General features: G+C 51.2%; 1 protein-coding gene across 2 annotated transcripts in view; it reads right to left on the minus strand.

The window, feature by feature from the left end:
• The window catches only part of CAPN9 (calpain 9), a 46,529-nt gene that overhangs the window by 18,059 nt on the left and 5,296 nt on the right, over positions 1–23,174 (minus strand). The window contains exons 2-11 of one of the 2 annotated variants that reach the window (XM_074373191.1): positions 20,803–20,872; positions 18,032–18,150; positions 16,816–16,949; positions 12,507–12,675; positions 11,449–11,532; positions 9,475–9,560; positions 7,485–7,562; positions 3,462–3,622; positions 1,711–1,868; positions 1,328–1,536 (exon numbers count right to left, since the gene is read on the minus strand). In XM_074373191.1, coding sequence (XP_074229292.1) covers positions 1,328–1,536; positions 1,711–1,868; positions 3,462–3,622; positions 7,485–7,562; positions 9,475–9,560; positions 11,449–11,532; positions 12,507–12,675; positions 16,816–16,949; positions 18,032–18,150; positions 20,803–20,872 — 1,268 coding nt within the window. The remainder of the gene's footprint in view (positions 1–1,327; positions 1,537–1,710; positions 1,869–3,461; positions 3,623–7,484; positions 7,563–9,474; positions 9,561–11,448; positions 11,533–12,506; positions 12,676–16,815; positions 16,950–18,031; positions 18,151–20,802; positions 20,873–23,174) is intronic. The other variant, XM_074373192.1, reaches the window with a different exon arrangement.

Here is a 23,174-nt window from a genome sequence, read left to right on the forward strand (position 1 = left end):
TAACCGATACAAAATAATTTTGCTAAGACACTGCAAAGGAGAGATGACAGAACACCAGGTGTACAGAAGGCAGCCAGACTAGTGTAAGTGCCAGGCAATTAGCTTTCTAAAACAATTATTATTAAAAAAATTTTTTGCAGGGGAAGTTAATTAGGTTTGCTTGTTTATTTATTTAATGGAGGTACTGCGGGTTGAACCAGGACCTCATGCATGCGAAGCGTTCCCTCTACCACTGAGCTACACCCTCCCCCTGTGTTAGCTTTTTTGATTGCAGTGTAAGTGCCTGACATTAAGCTTCTGGTTGCCGAGTTGTCTGCTCCAAAGACATCTGTCTGGAATAAAGACATTGCCAGCTACAAAACTGGACAAAAAGCCAATGGCCCCACTCTGATAGTCCCTTCTTTTAAATGAAAGCTCTGGTAGACCAGACAACTGTTTGACTAACCACTTCCCTTTCCCTTCCCCTGCTCTTATTCCAGCTCTTATGTTTCAGATTCACCCAGAGTGAACCCGTGAAACTCTAGGCATCCCATCCTTGACCTTAGTAAAGGCAGAAGCTGGGGTCCTCTCCTCCACCCCCTGCCCCTGTGTGGCCCTGGGTGGGCCACATAGGGACCCACGAATAACACAGTTTATTTTTCAAAGTTCCCTGATGGCTGTTGCTGAGGTGTGTCCGGCAGGCATCACAAGAACCATAAGGGCTGGTCCGGCCACGACGCTGGCTGGGGAGAGGTCTGAGGGGCTCACCTCCAACAGTCCAGATCTAGGTAGCGCCTCAGGCACTCAGCTCATAGCATCACTGTCAGTTAAGCTGAGACCAGCTCAGAACAACCTGCTAACATTAACTTAAACTGGAAGGGAAAGAACATGCCATTCTTTTTTATTTAATGGAGGGACTGGGGATTGAAGCCAGGACCTCGTTCATGCTACACACGCGCTCTACCACTGAGCTGTCTCCTACCCCTAAACATGTCATTCTTGAAACTTGCAAAATCCATCCCTTTCATCATGAACAGAGGTGAGTCTCTCATCCCTCAATGTGGCTTTTACTCCAGGACCCTCTGGGCTGAAGGGTCTGGAAAATGAAGGGCTCTCCCCAGGGGGGTCTGGTGAGCATGATTGCGGAAGCAGTTGGAGAGAGCAACTTTTTAACGTTTGTTTGAGGGACGGGAGGAGTGGGAATGCAAGGGGCATGCCTCCCGCTTTGCAAATAGATGAGGAAAGCCTCCTGCCCAGGTTCTCGTGGAGGTCACGGAAAACGGGAGGATGGAGACGCCTCTGTGAGGGGACCACTACGTGACGAGGGTTTCTCCATCCTGTGACTCACCGGGTAATGGCTTTCTTCTCCGAGAAGATCCTCAGGCAGAAATCGGCTTCCTGATGGGGCTCGAAAGTGCTGGGGATGAGGATGTAGTCCCCGGGGGGCAGTGAGAACCGGTCGGAGACTTCTCGCAGGTTGATGAACACCTTGCTTCTGGCCCGGGAGGCGTGGTATCTGAAGAAGTCTTTGTTCAGGTGTTCGTCTTGGCCGGGGCACTGCAGTGGGGAGGAAGGGGGGGCGGTTTCTCTAGGGAGGGCCGTTGGTCTTGGCTGTTTGGATGCAGTTTGGGGATCGGCCATTGAATATCAGGTGTGAGGCCAAGGAGGAACCGAGAGTCTAGAACTTGGATGGGGGGCTCTGGAAAGGAGACTGGCCCCCCACCCACCCACCTGGTAAATGGCATAGCCGATGGTCAGCACACTGGCACCAAACCTCTTGAGTTTTCTTCGGTCTTTCTGCATCAGGGCTACAAGGAATGTGCATTCCTCCCTTCCATCATCTTTCTCAGTCAGGGACAATTTTATTTGTGGGTTGGTCCAAAAGGTATCTGTCATTGGAAAGAGGAAGATTATTTTCCCTTCCTTAAAAGAAAACAAAACAAAACACAAAACACAAAACACAAAGGACACACACACATCCCTGTCCACCCCCGCCATGGCCCCCCAAACCTGAGAATAGAATTTCTTCCCTTTCTGTTCCAATTCCCTCTTGCCCTCCTTTCTTATAACCCTCTGTGAGAATGCAAAGTGTCCTCTCTTCCATTTCCCACACAGCTTTTTATTTTTATTTAATTTTTTTTTATTGAAGTGTAGTTGATTTACAGTGCTAGTTTCAGTGTACAGCAAAGCGATTCAGTTACACACATACATACATATATGTATATTTCATATTCTTTTCCCTTAAGGCTATTACAAGATATTGAATGCAGTTCCCTGTGCTACACACTAGTAGGTCCTTGTTGTTTATCTGTTTTATATATAGTAATTCCCATGCAGCTTTTTAGACCTTCTTCTGGGGCTAGGTGGCTACAGCATGCACCATCTGATTTTTCCACGTGGCATTTAAGAGAGTGCAGAGCATGTGTGGTTGTCCCCGGCATCCGTTTAGTGGCGGTGCCATTTGAGCAGAATGGACCTCACTCCCAGCTCCAAGGGTGAACCCTGACTAATCTGTGCTAGTCCCTCTTGCCACCGAGAACTGGAACAAAGCCAACGATCCCACAGCATCTCCCAGGACATCAGCTCCAGGAACTCCCAATTAGGGGGACGTTGAGACTTTTGCTTAATGACCATTAGAAGGTCTTGTGGTGCATGTGAGTGAGGCCTCAGGAAGCCCTATGTGCTGCTGGCTGCCCTCCTGTGAATAGAGAGGCCAACAGAGGGAGGAGAGCAAAACAGAGAATCACAAACAAAAGGGTTGACAGGAGGAGAGAGGAAAATATCACAGGACGTCACTTATATGTGGAATCTCAAAAAGTGACGCAAGTGAACTTATTTACAAAACAGAAACAGCGTCACAGACATAGAGAACACACTTATGGTTACGGGGGCGGGGAAGAGGGCGGGATGGATAAATTGGGAGTTGGGGATTTGCAGATAGTAGCTACTGTATGTAAAATAGATAAACAACAAAGGCCTACTGTAGAGCGCAGGGAACTATGTTCAGTATCTTGGAACAGCCTATATTGAAAAAGAATATGAAAAGGAATGTATATGTGTAACTGAATCACTCTGCTGGACACCAGAAACTAACAGCGCATTGTAAGCCGACTCTACTTCAACAAAAACAAACAGACAAGCAAAACAAATGGACTGGTAGAACTCCGCCTGGTGCCTGACTTCTCCTCGGACCCTTCCAGTGATGGAGAACAACACAGCCTTTTTATTAACAAATGAGCGTGAGCTGTGTTTTCTATCACTTGTGGCAGAAAATAACCTCGGTGGTAAAACATGGGAGTTTCCCTGAGCGGTTCTTATCCGGCTTCCTGCTCAGTCTTTGCAGCCCTCTTCTCCCGGTGGCTCCTGAAATCTTGCTGTCGACCTGCCCCCTTTCTCCAGGGTCCTGTCCCTGATGCCCTGACGTCGTCTGTTTGCACTGGCCCCTGGGGAGGGACAGAGAGAACGGCAGGCAGGCTACGCACCCAGGAAGTTGCGGCAGCCGCCGGCCGTGGAGCCCCGCACCCAGCTTCCCTGGTGGACCGTCACCTCCCACCTGTGGACAGCCTCCTCTCCCAGGGCGTCGGGGGTGAGGTTGCAGACCTCCACCTTGTCAAAGTGGGCCCGGAAGTCCCGGAACGCCATCCTGCAACACAGCGGGGACACGGCGTGTGGGGCGTGGTGTCGACACCCACCACGTGGCTCATTCACTCAGTCACTCAACTAACAAACAGCCATGAGTGCTGGTGCCTTCCCCAAGGGGCCGGGAGACCTCAGGCGGGGGGACACAGCAAATACACACCAAAAAGTAAAAAAGAAAAGAAAAGAAAAGGCTAAAAAGTTTACAAAAGTGAAAAGGAAACAAATGTAAAAATGCAGGTTGATTATATAAAAGTACTTCACAGAAAGAGGGGTGGAGAGATGGGGGGCAATTTTAAATGGGAAGGCTTCACCGGTCAGGTATGGAGGCCGGAGGCATGGGGGACGGGACAGGTGGCTCTCTGGGGCTCCAGGCACCTGGAGAACAAGGTCCTGATGCAGGTAAGTGCCTGGCGTGCTCTCAGAACACCAAGGAAGCCCATGAGGTGGCGGGGGTGTCAGCAAAGGGTACGATGCAAAGGTAGCGGATCCGGGTGGTTCTCATGAGGCTTCTGGCTTTGACTCCGAGCAGATGGAGCCCCACTGGAAGGAGCCACACAGACAGAGGATGCCACCCGGGCTTCCGTGCTGAGAGCAGACTTCAAGGGGCACAGCCTGGAGGAGAGCCCCCTGCTAGGAAGTTAGTGCCCCATCGTCCAGGAGAGAGGTGAAGCTGGGTCTGTCCAGGCTGGTAGGAGGGAGATGGTGAGTGGGGCTCAGATGTCAAATTCTGAAGGCAGATCTCACAGGACCTGCCGATGGATCGGAGGTGGGGGGACAGAAGGAAAGGAATCAAGGAGTTTGGCTGGAGTATCTGGAAGCTTAGAGATGGGGTAGGGGGAAGGATTGAAACAAGCTGGGAGAGGTCAACCTGAGCTGTGGATCAGGCATCCAAGGGGAGGTGTCAGCAGGCAGCTGAGATCTGAAATTCCAGGGACAGGAGCGGAAGGTGTAAACCTGGAAGTTATCAGTGTGGAGACAGTCTTTAAACTCATGAGACAGGATGAGATCACCTAAAGGGGAGGGGCACAGATAGTGAGGAAGGGGTCCACAGATTGAACCCTGAGGCCCTTCAAGACTAACAGGTTAGGGGGCTGGGCAGGGACCAGGACAGGACCCTGAGGAGCCCAGGTAGCAGGAGGACCTGGAATCCAGGATGCCCAGTGGCAACCGTGCCAAACGCTGCTGGCAGACTGAGATGACATGATTTAGCAGAGAGCCCGTGGCATCCTCAGTGCGGGCAGGTTCAGTGGGATGGCGGGACACACGCCGCGGTTGAAGGGAGCCAAGGGTGGAAAGGAAGTGGTGAGTTTTGCTGCAGCGAAGCAGAGAGAAATGGGTTGTTGGTTTCAGTGGGTCAAGACAGGCTATTTTTCCTTTGAAGCAGGTGGAATGACAGCAAGAGTATTCAGATGAAAATGCTTCAGTAGAAAGGGAGGAATTCACAAGTAAGGAGAGAGGAGAGAGCTGCAGGAGAATGTCCTAGAGTGGGTGAAACATGATAGTGGAAGGAGACTGGAAACACTTTATTGAAGTCGATACATTTTGAGTCTACTTGTTACTGCAACTGGCGTTACCCAAGGTCAATGGTGCCTTGAAGTATGGCACCATCTTAAGAGAATCTAAAATACACAAAAGCAGCTTAATAACTGGCCAGGAGGCTGCAGGGAAGTGATGGAGCTGGAAAATAGACATCCATGTATGAACAGCAAAGATATTTGCTCCAACTGTCAACTGTACAATATGCAAAAATACTAAAGATGGAGGGGAGGGTAGAGCTCAGTGGTAGAGTGCGTGCTTAGCATGCACGAGGTCCTGGGTTCTGTCCTCAGTACTTCCACTAGTCTCCAATGTCAAGATTCCCGGAGGAAAGGCTCCGGGCTCAGGGGCTGATGGTTTTGGTCCCATGCGTCGCCGCAGCCAGTGTCAGCCCCAGGTATCAGGTGCAGCTGCATCTGGAAGGGCGGCCGGGGTGGAGGGCTGGGCGATGGGGCATCCACAGGGCGCTGCTCTTTGCTGGGTCTCTCCCCGTGGGTTCCCTCATTTCTTCAGCCCTGTTTCTCCTTCTTTCTGTACCTGACCTTCTTTCCACCAGCGTGACCTCAGGCAGCCTCTCAAACTCTGTTCCTACCTCCTGCTCATATTTGGCAATTCCTGGGAGGATCTGGATTCCTACCTCCGCTCTCCTCTGTTTTTCTCTTTCCATGACTTATTAACCCAGAGTATCTGTACTCAAAATTCAAGGTCCATTTGTTGCTAATTTCCAGTTCAACAGCTTGTCAATCTCTCAACGCCCTGTATCTTTTCCACAAATTTCTTCGCTGTAGGAGCTCATGGTTCCTGAGACAGAGATGGCTTAGCAGGCCACCAAGATCACCCACCAGAACAGGATCTTCCACCCAGGGTGGGATGTCAGCACTGGCATGTGTTAATTCTGGGTCAAGGCTTTTAGGAAATGGGGATGTCTTCTCCCAAGGTTTTATTCCCCCCTTCTTCTGCTGGCTCCCTGCAGGTGACAGTGTGGCTCCAGGGGGTGCCAGAGCTACAGGATGTGAGAGGCTTGAGTCCCTGAGTCACTGCATGGAGACAGCCACCCACAGAATGGAAATGGGCTCCTGGACTGTTACAGTGAGTGAGAGACACACTTTATTGCATTGGAGTCGATACATTTTGAGTCTATTTGTTACTGCAACTGGTGTTACCCAAGGTCAAAGGTGCCTTGAGGTATGGAACCATCTTAAGAGAATCTAAAATACACAAAAGCAGCTTAGCAACTGGCCAGGATTCTGCAAAGAAGTGATGGAGCTGGAAAACAGATATCCATGTACGATCCGCAAAGATATTTGCTCCAACCGTTGCCTGTACAATATGCAAAAATACTGAAGACGGAGGGAAGGGTATAGCTCAGTGGTAGAGCACGTGCTCAGCATGCATGAGGTCCTGGGTTCAATCCCCAGTCCCTCCACTGAATAAACAAATATAAATAAATAAATCTAATTATCTCCCACACCAAAAAAAGTAACAAAGTAAAAAATGTATTAAAAAAAAAAGAAAAGAAAATATATAAAAAAGTACTGAAGATAGAACAGATGTCTCAGAGATTGTGCTCAAGAGGAAAAGACCAGAAGAAACTGAAATATTTGTGTGTTCTGGTTTCTGCTTGTTGTATTTAATAAGGTCTTAAAGAAAGAGAGGCGCTCAGGCAAGAATTGACTGGTTTGAGCCCACGGCAGGGAAGAGAGTTAGAAATCAGAAATGCACGGTCTGGCAGGGTTGGAAGTGCCACATGTTTCTGGACCCCACAGGAAGAAAGAAGATTGAAAAAAGCTGTTGGAGATGAAGGTCCCTTAAATTTGTCAGCTGAACAGAGATGCAGCGCTGTGGGAAGTCTAGGTGAGAAGTGTTTCCTTCTGCACTTCTAGGTGCTCTCAGGAGCCGTTCTCAAGGGTGCCCGGGATCAAGCTGGCTGTGGAGGCGGGGGGCCTCTGAGCAGCAGGGCTGCCTGCTTTCAAATTTATGTGCAAACAAGGATGATGGGGAGATCAGAGGCAGGGTACTGGGTTGGAGACAAGAGGCTGAATCCTGTGTCTTCTGGATGACCCTGAGATGTTTAAACTTGAGATGGGATGAGTTCCCCAAACATCACGTTAAATTTTCCACCAACTGGGTTAACACTAGGGGTATGAGATGGATGTACTTGATTATCAATAAAATAAAATAAAATAAAATAAAAGTAAAATAAAATAAAATAAAATAAAAAAGAAGAAGGAAAAAAAGAGCAGAAAAAACCAGAAGCACCCAAGGGCAGACGAGCACTCACACCTGTGAGGTAGTTAATGTGGAAATGAACACGGAGACGGGCACTGTACCAGAACTCCCCGTTGTCCAGAGCGGTGTGACACAGGCGCCTTTGCTCAGCGGGGCCAACAGAACGCCACTCAGGAGAACTAGGAGTGAACAAAGTCAGCGTCAGGCACAGGGTCCTGGACGACGGTGGTGGGAACGACGCTGGCCTTGGCCAGAGTTGGTGGGGGGTGCCCCTCTCTAGGAACCAGGCTGTTTTATGTAGGGAACGGACCCTGGTCAGGGACCTGGAAATGTGCCAGGGGAGCTAGAGGCTGGTGGGCAAGTACGCCTCCAAGTGTAGCTGATGGGAAAAGGCCCTGGGGACCACCGGCCCCTCCTCCGTGGACTATCCAGGGACCACCACAGGGAGCTGAACACCCACAGAAGGAGCCACAGTGGGCTGAGAGGCGTGGCCCGGAGCAGTCCCTTGACCTCCCCTCTTGGTTTATGAGCTGACACTTTGAAGAGTGGTAATGACACCTCATGCTCGCCAGTGCTTAACACTGGACGTACCGAGAGCCTTCTTCACCTGACCTCACTAGGGAGCCGGGGAGGGCTCGGTGAGGTAGACGTCTGTGGACACGAGGGCTCAGGTGAGCAGTGCCGAGCATCCTGCAAACTCAGGAGGCCCACCTCCAGGGCCACTGCATTTCTGGGGCTCCTCCAAGGCCGCCCCCAAATAGTTCAAATTGAGTCACCGCCATGGCGGTGCTGTAAGTGATGTGACCACTGCATGGCCACCCTGTGGACCTGGGCTGGTGGGGGAGACTCAGGACAGCCCCTTCTCCAGTCCCTGGTCTGGGGTCAGAAGAGCAGAACCTGGGTCACTATCTTCTAAGCCGCTCTCACGTGGATGCGGCAGTGGGCTGGGGGCGCTAAGCCACACTTTCAGGCCTGTTCTCACAACAGGCAGACTCAGGGTCAGGGATCAGGGTGGGGACCCACCTTCCGTCACCCCGACGCTGAGTGGGAGCAGGAGGCAAGCTTGTTTTCAGCTTTGATCCAGTAAAGCCATCTTGGGGTGATTTCCTTATTTCTCCCCTGCGGGTTTACCAGGAGGAGGAACAAGGCACCCGGCCCTTTCACAGGGGGCTCTCCCTAAATCAGGGACCAGACAAGTGCATTCGCCAGAGGAAGCAGTCTCATCGATTTTGGTTTCAGTGTCTCTGTTCTCTCCCTTTCCACCAGGACGGGGAGGCTGACTTTGATGAGACTTCCCTCCTTTGATGGCGATCAGGTAGGAACCAGTCTACCGAAGACCCTGGGGCTGAGAAGGCTGAAGCAAAGCTGGGGGCGGGGATGGGGGACCAGATGAGGGATGGGGAGCCCGGGCTGTGTGCTGCGCCCTCTGGTGGAGGCGGTCGGTAGAGCACCAACACAGGAGGGGTTGGGGGCTGGCGGCTCTGTGCCAGCTGAGGACAAACATGCCTCAGTTTCACTGAAATTCCAGACTCGCTGCTGGGCTCCTCAGAGCCCCACGAACCTTGGGTGGGCAGGAGAGGGGACAGCTAGGGGGACCCTGTCTGAACATTTGGGAACATCTCTGATCCCAGTCAACTGAGCCGTTTCCCAAAGGAAGAGGAGGGGCCACATACAAGACAGGCAGTCCTTTCTTATAACTGGGGCCAAATAAATAACCTGGGTGATTGCTCTGTGGGGGATGGATTTCCTGTTCTGCTGCCTCTGTTTCTCTGGGCGCCACTAGGACTCTGGCCAGCGGTCAGTGACCATGAGCGAGAACTCTCTAGTGACCTGCTTGGCCACGTTTTAGAGATTCTCACACCCAAAGCACTCATTGCCACCCCCACCCACACCCAACACACACACACACACACAGAGGTACTGCCGCTCCTCATAACTGGGACAAAGCCTTCACAATATCATGGGATATAAAACTCCCCTTGGGAGGTAATACATTCACTGACATGAATGTAATTATATGAAAGTCCTGGGCCCGCCCCCTGTGAACCCCAGGAAAGTGGGATGGGTGGGAAGGATGGGGAGGGGACTGACCTGTCGCTCCAGGACCCGTTCCACTCAACTTGGCCCCAAGGGTTCCGGACTCGGATGAGCTCAATTTTCTGGCCATGGACATTTACCTAAAAGGGAAAAGCATCAGGGAAACGTGAGACGATAAATCCACCCGTGGCTCCAGGGTGATCCCTCTCCAGCCACGGCTGGCTTTTCCGAGAGCTTCTTGATTGCGACATGCGAAGGACATGTCAAAACTCATCCATTTTTAACTAGCCCTCGGAGTTTTCTAGTTCCTAGAGAACATAATGGCTGGCATTACCAGTGATGTTGCATTAATCACCCCAGGATGGTTACGCTGCATCTGGGAAATAAAGGGGAACTGAAATTAACAAGAAAGGAGTCCCCATGAATCTTCAGATGAATGAGTTTTCTCTCTAGACTGGAACTCCCTGGAGGCAGGGGACAAGTCTTACGTATCGTGTGTCGTCTTCAGCATCTGGTACAGGCAGTGGACCTAATACTGAGTTTTCTTCCTTAGCATCTTACTCACGGATGAATGATAAAGTTGTAAACTGATGCTGAGAATTTAAACAACACCAATAAACAAAGCTCACTTCCAAGTCTTCTAAATCCGATATTCTCTCCCATTCAGGCGTCACAGGAGGCTCTCTGCTGCCACACTGGGAGCCCTCGAGCCAGTTCAGAAAGAGGACCCAGCCCTTAGGCTCTGCCCAGAGCTGGAAAGAGGACCAGTGGGTAGACAGGTTTTGGAGGAAAGAGACTGGGAGTACAAGACTCCTACTTATCAACTAACCAGGAATTTTAGTTCTTAGGACAATTTATTCTCCTGCCTTTGTCACGAACTGTCCTTTTTATGTGTAAAAATAATTTCAGTTCATACAAGCTCTCCAGAGTCCAAGCTCCCCAGGTAAGAGGTCCATTCACTGAAATGTGTGAGCAGGTGGATCCCTTACAGGTGGAGAGAAAGCAAATGCAGTTGAACAGTGTCATGTGACCGGAAGGTTTCTGTCATCACTTGGAATAACACTTAGAAGATCTGACATTAGGAGTCACGCTCCTGCTCTAGGGAGGGGCTGGATGGCCTGTGGCTGGCGGGGGTGGGGAGACAACTAAGGCAGAGAGCTAACATTCTGAAGACTCCAACTGCGTCTCCCACTTGGCCACATTGCCCGTCCTCCCCCATGAGGGGGGAGGAGGACTCCCTCTGCACCCCATGCATCCCTCAAGAGCTCTCCTCCAAACCAAGTGCTTGCCAGAAGTCAGAGTGGAGGTGTGTGGTGTCTGGGTGGCCCTGGGGATCAGGTCTACCCCCAACTACAGCTGTAGAGAAGAGGACTTGTGATGATTAATTGTTTAATTTGCTTATTTTGTCTTTTGGGGGGGGGTAATTAGGTTTTATTTATTTATTTATTTATTTATTTATTTATTTATTTATTTATTTATTTTTAGTGGAAGTAGTGGGGACTGAACCCAGGACCCCGGGCATGCTAAGCATGTGCACTACCACTGAACTATATTCTCTCCCTGTGATAGTTAATTTAATGTGTCAAGATGACCAGGCCATGGGTGCTCATAAGTTTAATTGTGCATGATTCTGTGTGTGTCTGTGAGGCTGTTTCTGGCCGAGATGAGCATTTGAATTGATGCACTGAGTAAAGCAGATGGCCTTTGCCAATGTGGGTGGGCCTCGTCTAATCAGTTGATGGTCCGAATAGCCCAAAGAGGCAAAGGAAGGGAGGCTTTGCTCTCTCTGCCTGACTTTGGTCCTCTTCTGCCCTCGGACTGGGACTTACTGGTTCTCCTGGTTCTCAGGGTTTGGGACTTGGACCGGAACTACGCCACTGCCTCCAGCTTGCCTAGGTCAGATAAGCCTGCATTCTTTGGATAAGATATCCTCTGTCATGTCGGAAAGTGCAGTTTAAATGTCAATGCATTAAATAGCTTTGTCAAGTCTGTCCCCGTAACCTGTCTACAGGGGTCCTTGTCACCTACCTGGTCAACCCCCGTCACGGTGTAGGCATGACCCTTAATGAGACCAAAAGGTGTCCGGGCTTCAGATTCTGCAGCATTTCTGATCTGAAACATAAAAAGAGCAGTGTTTAAGTCAAACCAGCCCTCCACCCTGCCCCCAGCCAGACTCAGCTCTGTGTCTGGCCCAGCCCCTCCTGTCCCCAGGCGAGGGCCCTGTTCCTGGGCACATAAAACAGGTACACAGGACACCCTAAGTGGTTAGCACTGACATACAGCAATTCCCCACCTCTTCCCAGAATTGGGGGGCGGGGGGCGGGGGGGAGGTCCCTCATGCCCTGCTTGGATTTCACTGAAGAGTTAACTTTTTTGCTTCCAAACAAAACAACTTGTAACAAGAAACACACACCAGAGAGGAAATAAGAAGCATATACAGTATTCCACGCAATTCTATGTCACAAACTTGAAAGGGCAGAGGAAATGGATAATTTCCTAGCAAAGAAAAAGTTCCCCAGGTTAATCCAAGAGGGACTAGAAAACCTGAGTCGGTTTCAAAAAACAAATGAAGTAACATGGTATGTGAGTGTGTCTGTATATATAAAGAAATTAGAAAAAAATACTGTTAGATTTTTATCCATGGATATACTTTTTTATGATATATGAAGTGAGAAAAAAACAAGTTTCAGAAAAATGTATAGTAAGATTCCGCTTAGGAAAATCAAACCGACCCACGCCTATGTTGGGGCATAGACGCGTGTGACTGTCGTGTGAGTGAGGTAGGAGGTGTGAAGGGCACGGGTGAGGGGTGGTGGGGTTGACTGGGGGAAGGAGATAGAATTTCGCCTCTAGGTATGATTTCAGGACTGTTCCACCTGATACAGCAAGCATGCCTTCCTTTTGTAACTTGAAAAACATTAAATAAAAACTTTCATTTTAATTCAAATAAATAAACACTGCCCCTGCCCCCCCCACCCCCCACCCCGCCCCGCTACACATGCCCCTCCTTGTGTGCGGCCTGGCCACCCGGCTCAGGCCTCCAGCCCGAGAGCAGCGCCTGGGGTGCGGGCGAGCCAGGGACTTACATCGATGGAGCAGCCCACCAGCGAGCCCCTCTTCAAGGCCTTGTTGAGAATCTCACAGAAGTTCCGTGGCGCGTCTTTGGTTGTGAAGGTCTCTGCCACGCCCCCGGTGAAGTCTTCCATGGCCTCCATGGCACTGCCTCCCTTCAGAGCCTCGTAGCTCCCATTCAGCCTGTGAGGGCGGCAGGGAAGCAGGGAAACGGCTGCAGGGGACCGGGAAGGCCACCAGGTGGCGCCCCTCAGCCAGCGTTCTAGCTTTTCTAACAAAACCAATTCGTGTCTTGCCCTGGCTGGGGGTGGGGAGCGGGTGTGTGGAAGAAGGTGGGAAGAAGGTATGGGGTTTACCCGGAGCTCTGAGGACATGAGAGATCCTGAGAGTTCCATGCGGGAGGCAGTGTGGGGTGCTGCAAAGAGCACAGATGCGGCTCGCTGACTGGCTGCAGGTTCGAGGGCCAGTGCCATCGCTGACAAGCCGAGTGATCTTGGGCCGACTCACCCGGTGCTCAGCTCCCTCGCTTCCCAAGTGGGGCTGTAGCCTTCCTCCTAGGACTGCTGGGAAGTTTAAATGAGCCTCTGTCTCATCTCACGTGGAACGGGGGCCTGACCACGAAGCTGCTAGCTGTGTCAGGCCCACAGGGAGCTGGAGACATCGCTCTTGCTTCCTGCCCCGGGTCCTCCGGCCGCTCTTCTCAGAGTCGGCTCCTTATCGCGAGTTTGCATATGAACTTCTGACACCGGTGTGTTGCATCTGTGATGGTGACTGGCCAACGTCCCCATCATGAAAGCCCCTGCCTTATTCATATTTCACCTCATGCGCTTTTTCTGTTGCAAGAGCCCATCCGGGACACCACATCACGCTTGGTCATCGTGTCTCCTGAGGCGCCTCTGTGCTGTGACAGTTTCTCGGGCTTCCCTTGTTTTTGACAGTTCTGAGGAGCAGTCAGGTGCTCTGCAGAATGTTCTTCGGTTGGGATCTGTCTGCTGGGATGAGCAGACGGGGGTGATGGGTTTGGGGGAGGCAGACCACGGGGGTGAAGTCGGTTCTTATCACATCATATGGAGGGTACATAGAGACATGATGACTTGTCACCGGTGATGTCGCCTTGATCACCTGGCAGAGGTCTCATGTCTATCAAGTTTCTCCTCCGTGACGTCACTGTCCTCTCCCCTTCCATGCTGTCCTCTCTGGCAGGATTTGGGGGGCAGGGTGTGCTCCGCCTTCTTGAGGACAGAGAGTCTGCATAAATTACTTGGAATTCTTCTGTATAAGAGACGTGTCTCTTCTCCCCCACTTATTTCTTCAATCATGGACTCATGAATATTTTATCCTTTGATTGATAATCCAATACTACTTTAGACTTATTTGTAAATGTGCTGATGGTTCCAGCTTTGGCGATTTTCAGCTCCTTCAGTGGGCTCCTGTGTCCCTTTGACATAACCCTCTCAGTGTGTGTGCGCGCGTGTGTGTGCGTGTGCGTGTTTAAAGCACGTTTTCACTTCCTGGCACTACAATTTACTCAAGGCTCATCTTAAGTGTTTCCTGCCCCCGTCCTAGAGTCAGCCTTATCCCCATGGAGCCCTGCTTCCGCTGACTGGAGAACGGGATTAGAAACTGAGACCTGAGGGGCAGGCGTGCTTGTTGCTGTGAGATTGTCCCTGCTGCTAAGCCCTCCCGGCCGACAAAGCAAGGAAATAGACACACGTGCGTGCGTTCTGGTATGTTACACTTATCTGTCTGTAACCACCTCTGTTAAACTAAACCTGCGTTCATACTGATTCACTACCACACACATCATTCTAGCCTCCTCCCCCGGCTTCTTTGCAACCACTCCCTCCAACAGTGAGAAATCAGCTTCCACCATCTGCCATCCATTTGCTTCATTGTTGAAGTCAGCATATATACAGAATGGCATTGGAACTGTCGTCCTGTGCCCTGTGAGAAACAGCTCTGTCGGCTAGAGTACAGTGCTTGCGTACAATCTCTCTCACTTTCAGTCTTACAGACTCCACTCATTGCCAAAGATCCTTAGGTCAGCACCTTTCCCACCCATCCCTTCAGCACATTGTTTCATGGGTCTGAAATACTATTAGACTGGTCACAGGCTGTTTTTCCTACTGGGATTCCCTCACTCTCCTAGATCAGTTTTCAGTTCACATATATTAAGGCTCATTCTTTATGCTGTGAAGTTCTATGGCTTTGATAAATGCATGGAGTCATATATTCACCATTCTGGTATCATACAGAATAGTTTCACTGCCCTAAAAAAAAAATCCCTGTGCTCTACAAATCCACCTTTCCTTCCCTTCTTCCCTCCTTCCCTCCCCGATGAACCACAGGCAACCACTGACCTTTTTACCACCTCCACAGCTGTGCCTTTTCAAGAATGTCATATAACTGGAATCACACAGTATGTAGCCTTGTCAGATTGGCTTCTTTCATTCCACAGTATGCATTTAAAATTCATCCGTATCTTTTGATGACTTGGTAGCTCTTTTTTAAAATCACTAAATAATACTCCATTGGCTGGATGTACCCCAGTTTTGTTTGTCCATTCACCTTGAAGGACTTCTAGGTTGCTGCTGGTGTTCGGCAACGATGAATGCTGGTGCTGTAAACATTCGTGTGCAGGTTTTTGTGTGACAGAGGCTTTTGCCCAACTCACTTGGGTAAAAGTGAGTGTTTGTCCAACCCATTTACCAAAGGGTACAATTGCTGGATCATTTGTAAGAGTGTTACATTTTGTAAGAAATTACCAAGTGGGCTTCAAAGTGGCTGGGCCATTTTACATGCCCAGCGGCGGGGAATGGGAGTTCCTCTTACTCCGCATCCTCGTCAGCATCTGGTGCTGCAGCTGCGTAGTGACGTTTCATTACTGTCTCCATTTGCAGGTTCCTAACGACAAATGACACTGGGCGTCCTTCCACGTGCTTATGTGCTGTGAAGAGGTGTCCTCCCAAACCGCGTTTGGCCTCTTTTAATGACCCCAAAACGAAAGGTTCCCTTTTTAGGAAACCTAGCCTGACCGAAGCCTTTCGCACAGCTGCAGGGGTGGGTTGCCCATTGCTCGGCTTACTGAGGACGAAGCCACCACCTGCCCAGCTGGCCCTGAAGAGGATCCCCCAGGGTTCCCGGATGGGGAGGGGGGACTCAGCGAGGGGCAGAGCTGGGGCTGGGTTCCCCACTGTGCCTGGAAACAAGGCCCCCTTGCCCGCCTCAAGCCCGTCTGGTGGCACTGAGGGTGTCTGCACAGACCTGGGTGGGGCAGCGGCCAAGGCGGCCACCTCTGGCTCTCCTTTAATGGCTTTAATCCTGTCCTGATGATTTTCGGGGTCAATTGAACTTCACTTTCACATTATTTTGCCACTTGTATGCCCCACTTGGAGGTACAAGCACCACCATGCTTCCTGGTTCCTGTCTCTGAGATCAGAATCCCCACAGCTTGAAGATCTCGGCTGAGCCCAAGAGGGACTCCCGGGGGAGCTCTGCTGTCCCCTGAGCACAGAAGTCAGGCTGCTGTGGCCTCTTGCTGACGAGCTGGTGGCTGGAAGTCGAGGGTCCTGGGAGGGACCTGGTGCTAGGGCTGAGTGATTGAAAACGGTCTTCTCGATTCTGCTTCTATGAGATTCCTGGGCTGGTCAAGTCCAAGAGAACAGAAAGTAGAAAGGTGGCTGCCAGGGGCAGGGGAGGGGGAGTGGGGAGTCGGTGTTTAATGGGCACAGAGTTACAGTTTTACAAAATGAAACAGTTCTGGAGATGGATGGTGCTGACGGTTGCACAAAAATGGGAACGTGCTTAATGCCATGGAACTGTATCCTTTAAAAAAGGTTAAAATGGTACATTTTACCAGTTTTCTTAAAAAAGTGAAAGAAGGAGCATTCTGAAGGGGTAAAAACTGATGTCTCACTATCCACATGGTTAATAACCCAGGTGTTCGAGCTACCACTGCAGGGTGGGGAGTCTGGGGAGCCAGGTTTTGTCCACACATCCAGAGTTTCCCTCTACTTGCCCTCCCTGCTCTTCCAAAGGCCAGATTTGTGACCAGGGAGACAAACGGGGACACGTGCCGCCGCTTCACCACAGTGCTGGAGGATGGGCACACCTGGGCCCTGACAGGAAGACTGTCCCCGCGGCTCCTTTCCCATCCCTGACCCTGACCTCCCCCGAGCAGGTGGGCCCCGGCGCACCTGCGCCCCCAGAGCCTGTCTCCCGCGCTGCAGAAGCTCTAAGCAAAGCCGGCATGCAGGGGTAGGGGGCGCGGGGGGTCGGGGTGGGGCCGGGCTTCCTGGGGGGTGGGGGTGGGCCCGCACTCACTTGGCGTAGGCTTTCTCCAGCAAGGCGCTCCAGAACTCGCTGTGGTCGGCGGAGTGCAGGAACACCAAGCGGTCCCTGAAGGTGGGCAGTCGGTCATCGATCACCACGTCCAGCCACTCGCCATGCTGCCACAACTGGTGCCGGGGTTGAGGCGGGAATCGTGGGGGCTGGGCCTCGGGAGGCCCAGCCCACCTGCCGAAACTGACAACACCGCCTCCTCTCCCTCGGACCCAGCTGCCCCGTGGTCCTGAGGGAAACCCCAGCTGAAGGCTCAGGGTCCCCATCAAAGGCAGGACAGGTTTGATCAGCTCGCAGCCGGGCCTCCACCTCTCCCTCCGTGAGCGTGTGCATGTCTGCACGAGTGCGTGCGTGCGTGCGTGCGTGTGTGTGGCACATAGATCTATAGGAGGAAGCAGGGGCAGAGAGGCGGGTCCCCCGTGGCCCCGGGACCCTCAGCGCTGCTGGGGATACTGAACCTCAACTGTCAGTGCCTCAGCCCAACCAGACCGGGCCAGCCAGTGCCTGGCAGAGCTGCGTGCACTTAGGGAATACGCCCCTCGGGGCTCTGGGTGATGCGCCCAGCGCTGTGTGCAGGGTGGGGAGCACAGCCCGGAGAATGCCGCCAGCCCCAGCGGGGCTTCTCCCTCCCCGTGCGTGTCACTTCAGGCTTTCTTGGGGGTATTTGTGGCTTGCCCGCAGAGACACTGTGGGGCAGCGTGCAGATCAGCCAGGCCAGATCTCGGAGCGAGGGCGGGGTGGGATGGGGCCGCTCAGGGCCCGCCTTCCAGGGGACCCTCTCAGTTTTCAGTTTTTGAAACTCATTCATGTTTCCAAATCTGTATTTCTTTCCTAAGGAGAATCCCTCAGTTTCTGAGAAACACTCCAGTATCCAAGACGTATAATCATTTTACACCATTTATGCTTAAAGCCCGAGAAATTCCACGTACTAAAACTCTTAACAAATGGACCCCCTGATTTGCCAAAATAGCTCTTTGAGTTTTCCTGGGTGCTTCCTGAAATGGTTCCACAGAACGCCTGCAGGGCGGCCATCACGCTTTTACGGCTACTGCGTAACGAAGTGGGGCTTGCATGTGGTTGGGACGAGCTCTGACCCAGATCGGGGCTCTTTCTTCCAGGATTCCCATGGCACGAAGGGGCCCATGGTGTCACACTGGGCCCCTAAGAGGTCAGTCCCCTGGCCACGGTTCCCCCTTACCTGGAAGTGGAATATCCCGGCGTACCCGGGGCCAAAGCTTTGGTCCGGGGGGACGACTCTAGCCAGCGCGCTTTCATTTAGCGTAAGGGAGGCAATGGCAGCTAAAAGCCAGCAGTCACCTGCGAAGGGAAGGCCGTCGTCACCAGCAAGTCACACGAAATGGGAAGGCTCGAGGCCAGCGCGGGTGTGCGGCCTTCCAGATGTGGCCGCATCTTTTCTGCACTTAAAAAAAGGACCAACAGATACCTCCGTCCTCCCTTCTGCCTCCCCTCCTGGCTCTTCTGCTCCCCAGATGTCGAAGGGGAGGGTATAGCGCAGTGGTAGAGTGTGTGCTTAGCATGCATGAGGCCCTGGGTTCAATCCTCAGTACCTCCATTAAAATACATATATATATATACACACATAAACATGTAGCTCCGTGGGTATTTGCTTTCAATTATCTTGCATTTTCAAGATTTGTTGACTCATTTCCCCAGCTGTGTCTCCATGTTAACCAACATCCAGAGGAAAGCTCCAAATCGAAGTCAAAGTCAGACAGTGTTTCATCTGTGTCGTCCCAGACTCCCGCTGCATCCACCTGCCCGTGGTGAGGATGCAGCCAGCGCCTCCTCTCTGCCCAGCCGTGTTTAGGCGCTGCCTGTGAACCACGTGTGAGCAGGGATCTGGAAGTGTCCAGCTAACCAGCTGGGCAGGACCGCTCACTTTTATTCCCAGATCTGCTTTCTGTAGCTAACACCACTGCCAATGGAACTCAAAACCCCATCACACTTGGCCTCCTCAGAATTCACATCCCTGGAAAGTACCATGTCCATGGGACTTAGGGCATTGTCACATGACCCCTTCTGGATGTCATCGCTGGCAAGGGACTCAGAGAGGGTCAAGTATCAAGAAAGCCACTTAGGAGTCCCTCTGCCCCTGACCTTCCCGAGGATGTCACCAGAGGCGTGATTGTCGCCCCCAAGCCACCTCGGTTTCTAATGCATTGGCTGGTCTTTGGCAGCTGGGTCCGGCTTTGGGGAGGTGCTAAGGGGAAGGGACACAGGCTGGAGGCTCTCAAGGCCATTTGTTCTACGAACTTGACTGTGCCCTGCAGGTGTGGTCCCTGCTTTCAGCTCTCGGGTGGTCAGGGCAGGCGAGAGTTGGAAAGAGCGGCCCCTGCTGTGGGCTGACCGCCCCTCTCTTCTCCATGTAGGGAAGCGTTTTTCTTTTCCTGGCCTCAGAATGCAGCATTCAGTGTCTGTTCAGCCAGAAATGCACTGAGCTTTTGAAGGGAGAGAGTCAGATGCCAATGTTACTGACATAATTTAAAACAAAGGGAAAAACCAGATCGCTTTATCTCTGTTGGGTGGAACTGATGGGCCACCACAGGTCAGGAGAGGGACCCCTGAGGGTCGCTTTGTTGGACAGCTGGATGGATGGCGGTGTGCAGGGTGTTGTGGGCGGGCAGGACAGGCGACGGGGTGGTGATGCTCTGGTTCTTCTTTTGGGTGCCAGGGACATTTGGTTGTGTTCCTTCATAGGGTACACATATGTCACGAACAGTATTGGATGCCATAGAAGAGTTACAAAATAAAATTTATAATCAACCTGCAACCAAGGTTAAATATGAACCAATGTTACAAACTCAAAGGAGGTCAACCCCGAATTTTCTACCGCGGAGAAATGGAGGGGGCTGCGGGGAGGGCAGGCAGAGGGAGAGGCGGGTTGAGAAAGGGGAGGCGTGGGGAGGGACAGGGAGAACCTCGGTAAGTGAAGGCCAATGTGAACACTGTCTCTTAGAAAGGTCATTTATAGCTAGCGTGTGTAATTCTGTCTCGCCTCTCTCTGCCTGGGTCCGTCATCTACCTGTGACCCACCATCTGTCTGCCTGCCAGCTGTCCTCACTCCAGGTCTGTGGCCTCCGGGCTCTGTGTTGGGGAGGTCGGTCACTCAGCAGGGAGGTTCCAGCTCGGGCCACTTTAAGCATGAGACCACGGTGGTAACTTTGGCTGTAAGTGAGTTTGCTCCACTGGTAATTTTTTTCAGGTCTCTCTCTTCTTTTTTTTCTTCTTTTTTTTCCCGTAGATAAAGGTAAACCTAGCCCAATTTTGGAGCAAATTCTAAAGTGCAGGATTCAGTTTAACTGGCCTGGGGACACTCTCAAGTCAGTAACAGGAAGGAGATTGTCTTGCCCTGGTGGGGGCGAGGGCTCCCCCAAAGTATGAGCCCCCAGGAGGCAGGGTGGCACAATGCTTAACAGCCAGCTGGGATCCTGCCTCTGCCTACCCCCCCCCCCCCGTGACTTTGGAAAAGTCATTTCACTTCCCTCAGATTCGGCTTCTCATTTGTAAAACCAGGGGAGTGGCTGGGAAGATGAAATGGGGCCATGTGTGCTTAGAGTGCCTGGCAGGTGACCGAGTTCATGTAAGTGTCAGCCCCGGTCACAGTGTAAGAGAGCCAAGACAGGGCGCCCGGAACCTCTGTTCTCTGTAAACTCCTGGGCTGCGAGCCTGGACCACAGGTGCATCTGTCACCGCCCCCACCCCACCCTGCCAGGAGGGGAATGAGGGCAAACGGGACTTGGAGTCAGCGGCTCCGTTCAGCAGGGACCAGACCAGCAGACTGGGGAGGCGGCAGGGAGGGAGGGAGGAGGCAGAGGGCGGCAGCAGTAGTGTTGTCCCAAACCCTATGCCCTGTGGGTTTTCAGGGACCTGGTTCTGCTCCCACTGGACCCCCCGACCAGGACTGTCCGTTCAACCCCATCTCTCCAAGCCCTGTCCCCTCACACTTACCAAGCTCCCCCTGGCAGATATCCGTCCTGGTGGCCCCTCCAAGAATAAATTCTGGGTTTTTCACTATTTCCTGGAAGAAGGAGAGCGTTATCAGAGTGAGGTCCTGCCACGTGGTGGGCCGGCAGGACGCAGAAGGCGCAGGGGCTCTCTCCTTTCTCGGCCCAGGGGGCTTTTCCCTATATTTGATTTTTTTTTTTACCCCCAAGAAGGGACAAAGAGAGCTGAAAGGCAGCCATGATGCTATACCCTGTGGATTTGACCACAACTTTTATGTTAACAGAGTACAATGAAAAGTTGACATTTAAACCATTCATCTGTGGAACCAAAAAAAAAAAAAAAAAGACATAAATGAACCTATTTACAAAACAGAAAAAGACTCACATAGAGAACAAACTTACAGTTACCTGGAGTAAAGGAGGTGGGAAGGGATAAATTGGGAGTTGGAGATTTGCAGATACTAACTACTATATTTAAAATAGTTAAACAACAAGGTTCTTCTGTATATCTTGTAGTAACCTATAAAGAAAAAGAATATGAAAGCAAATGTATGTATGTGTATTTATGACAAACATGATGCTGTGCACTGGAAACTGACACAGTGTAACTGACTATATTTCAATTAAAAAAATTTACATTTACTTCCATACGTTTTGTGAAGAAAATCTCTACTTCTATTTCTATATAGGACAGCTAAAGAAAACCGTTACAGTTTTGTTACGTAAAGATGTTTTTAACACCAAGCAGTATAATGTTTCTAGGTATTGAGAGAGAGAAAAAAATTTAAGTAACCTGAGAAACGACCTTGGTGAACGTCAGGGACTCATGACTTGACTTTAAAGCCCCTTCCAGTCTTACTGGCTCACCGCCTACAAAGATGCGTCATGTTCCGAACAACCTAATCCTCCCACCCCTACCCGCCAGTCACAACCTTAGAAATCACTGTGGATGTTTAACCTTCAAAATGTAATCAATAAACCTCAACAGTGCTTTTCCTTCTCGTCTCTTTGAAAGTGTCAAGAAACCTCATGTTATTACAGAGCAAACTCTCCTGCCAGCAGGGGGAGCCAAGGAGTCACTGAGACAACGCAGAGAGTGAAGATACTCTTGGGCAAACTGGTTACTTCTTCCCTTTCAGGTCGTATTTTACCTTCCAGAGGACCAGTTCCACACAGGCGGGTTTGTTTGTTTGTTTGTTTTGGTTTTTTTCCCCTTAATTCCTGCATTATTGCTGTTTGGTTGGAAGGGAAGCCGCTCTGGGCTTGTCCCTGGTAAGTCACACCCCTGGAGAGAGGTCCTGCCTTCTGAGCCACGCCTCCATGCCGCCCTCTGGCCAGATAGACCCCGCCCCTCCTGGCTCCCCCGTTGCCACTCAGGACCTGGGCTGGGAGCTGGGGGCTGCGGGTTCAAGTCCCAGCTCCGCACTTGGGAGCTTTGAGCCCCTGTGGGCTTCGAAGTCCACCTCTTAGACTGAAGTAATACACACACCACAGGCCAGTGCCTGGGAGTGGGCACAAATCCCCCCTCAGCCATCTCCAGCTTCTTTCTTTTTTAAAATATGTGTTTTGGTGAAATTTTTTATATATCTGTACTATATACGAGAGATTATGTGTATTGATCTCTCATATAATTTTTTAAAATTGTTATTTATTTTTTTGGGGGGGCGAGGGAGGTAATTAGGTTTATTTGTTTGTTTGTTTGTTTGTTTATTTATTTATTTAGTGGAGGTATTGGGGATGGAACCCAGGACCTTGCGCGTGCTAAGCACATGCTCTGCCACTGAGCTATATCCTCTCCCATCTCTCAAGTAATTTTATCAAAGTGCATTCTGTATCTTATTATATATTACACATCATCATGTATTTCCATATAATATAATCATATATGTATAATATAGGGGGATACATCTGAAACACGAACAAAAAGTGTTTGAAAACAATTACGTAAGAATCGTATCTTCTTTCCTTTTTGGGGGAGGGATGGGGTACCAGGCTCCGTTCCCTGGCATGGGCTACAGCAAAGAATAAGAGGAAGTGTCTGCCGAGTGTCTGGGGACAGACCCTGGAGAAGTGAACAGACGTTCAAGTTCGGGAGGTTTGAGCTCCAGGACAGAGTGAAGGTGAGCGATGGGGTGTTTCAGCCGGATAGGTTGGGGGTGCTCCCCGGGGACGTGGGAGCTGAGGGGCATCATGTAAAGGTCCAGGAAGGGGAGTTGGCAAACGAGAAGGCGCAGATGGAAGCTCTGTACACAGCGGCCGCCCCATGACTTTAACTGGATCCCAATGCGCAGTGAGTCAGAGACTTCCCCACCTATTTCCAGAAAGCAGGGCTGGAGGCAGCCACTCCCCACCCGATCGGGGTGGACGGGTGCCTGG

The sequence above is a fragment of the Camelus bactrianus genome, chromosome 11 (genome assembly GCF_048773025.1).
Source record: "Camelus bactrianus isolate YW-2024 breed Bactrian camel chromosome 11, ASM4877302v1, whole genome shotgun sequence".
Lineage (NCBI taxonomy): Eukaryota > Metazoa > Chordata > Mammalia > Artiodactyla > Camelidae > Camelus > Camelus bactrianus.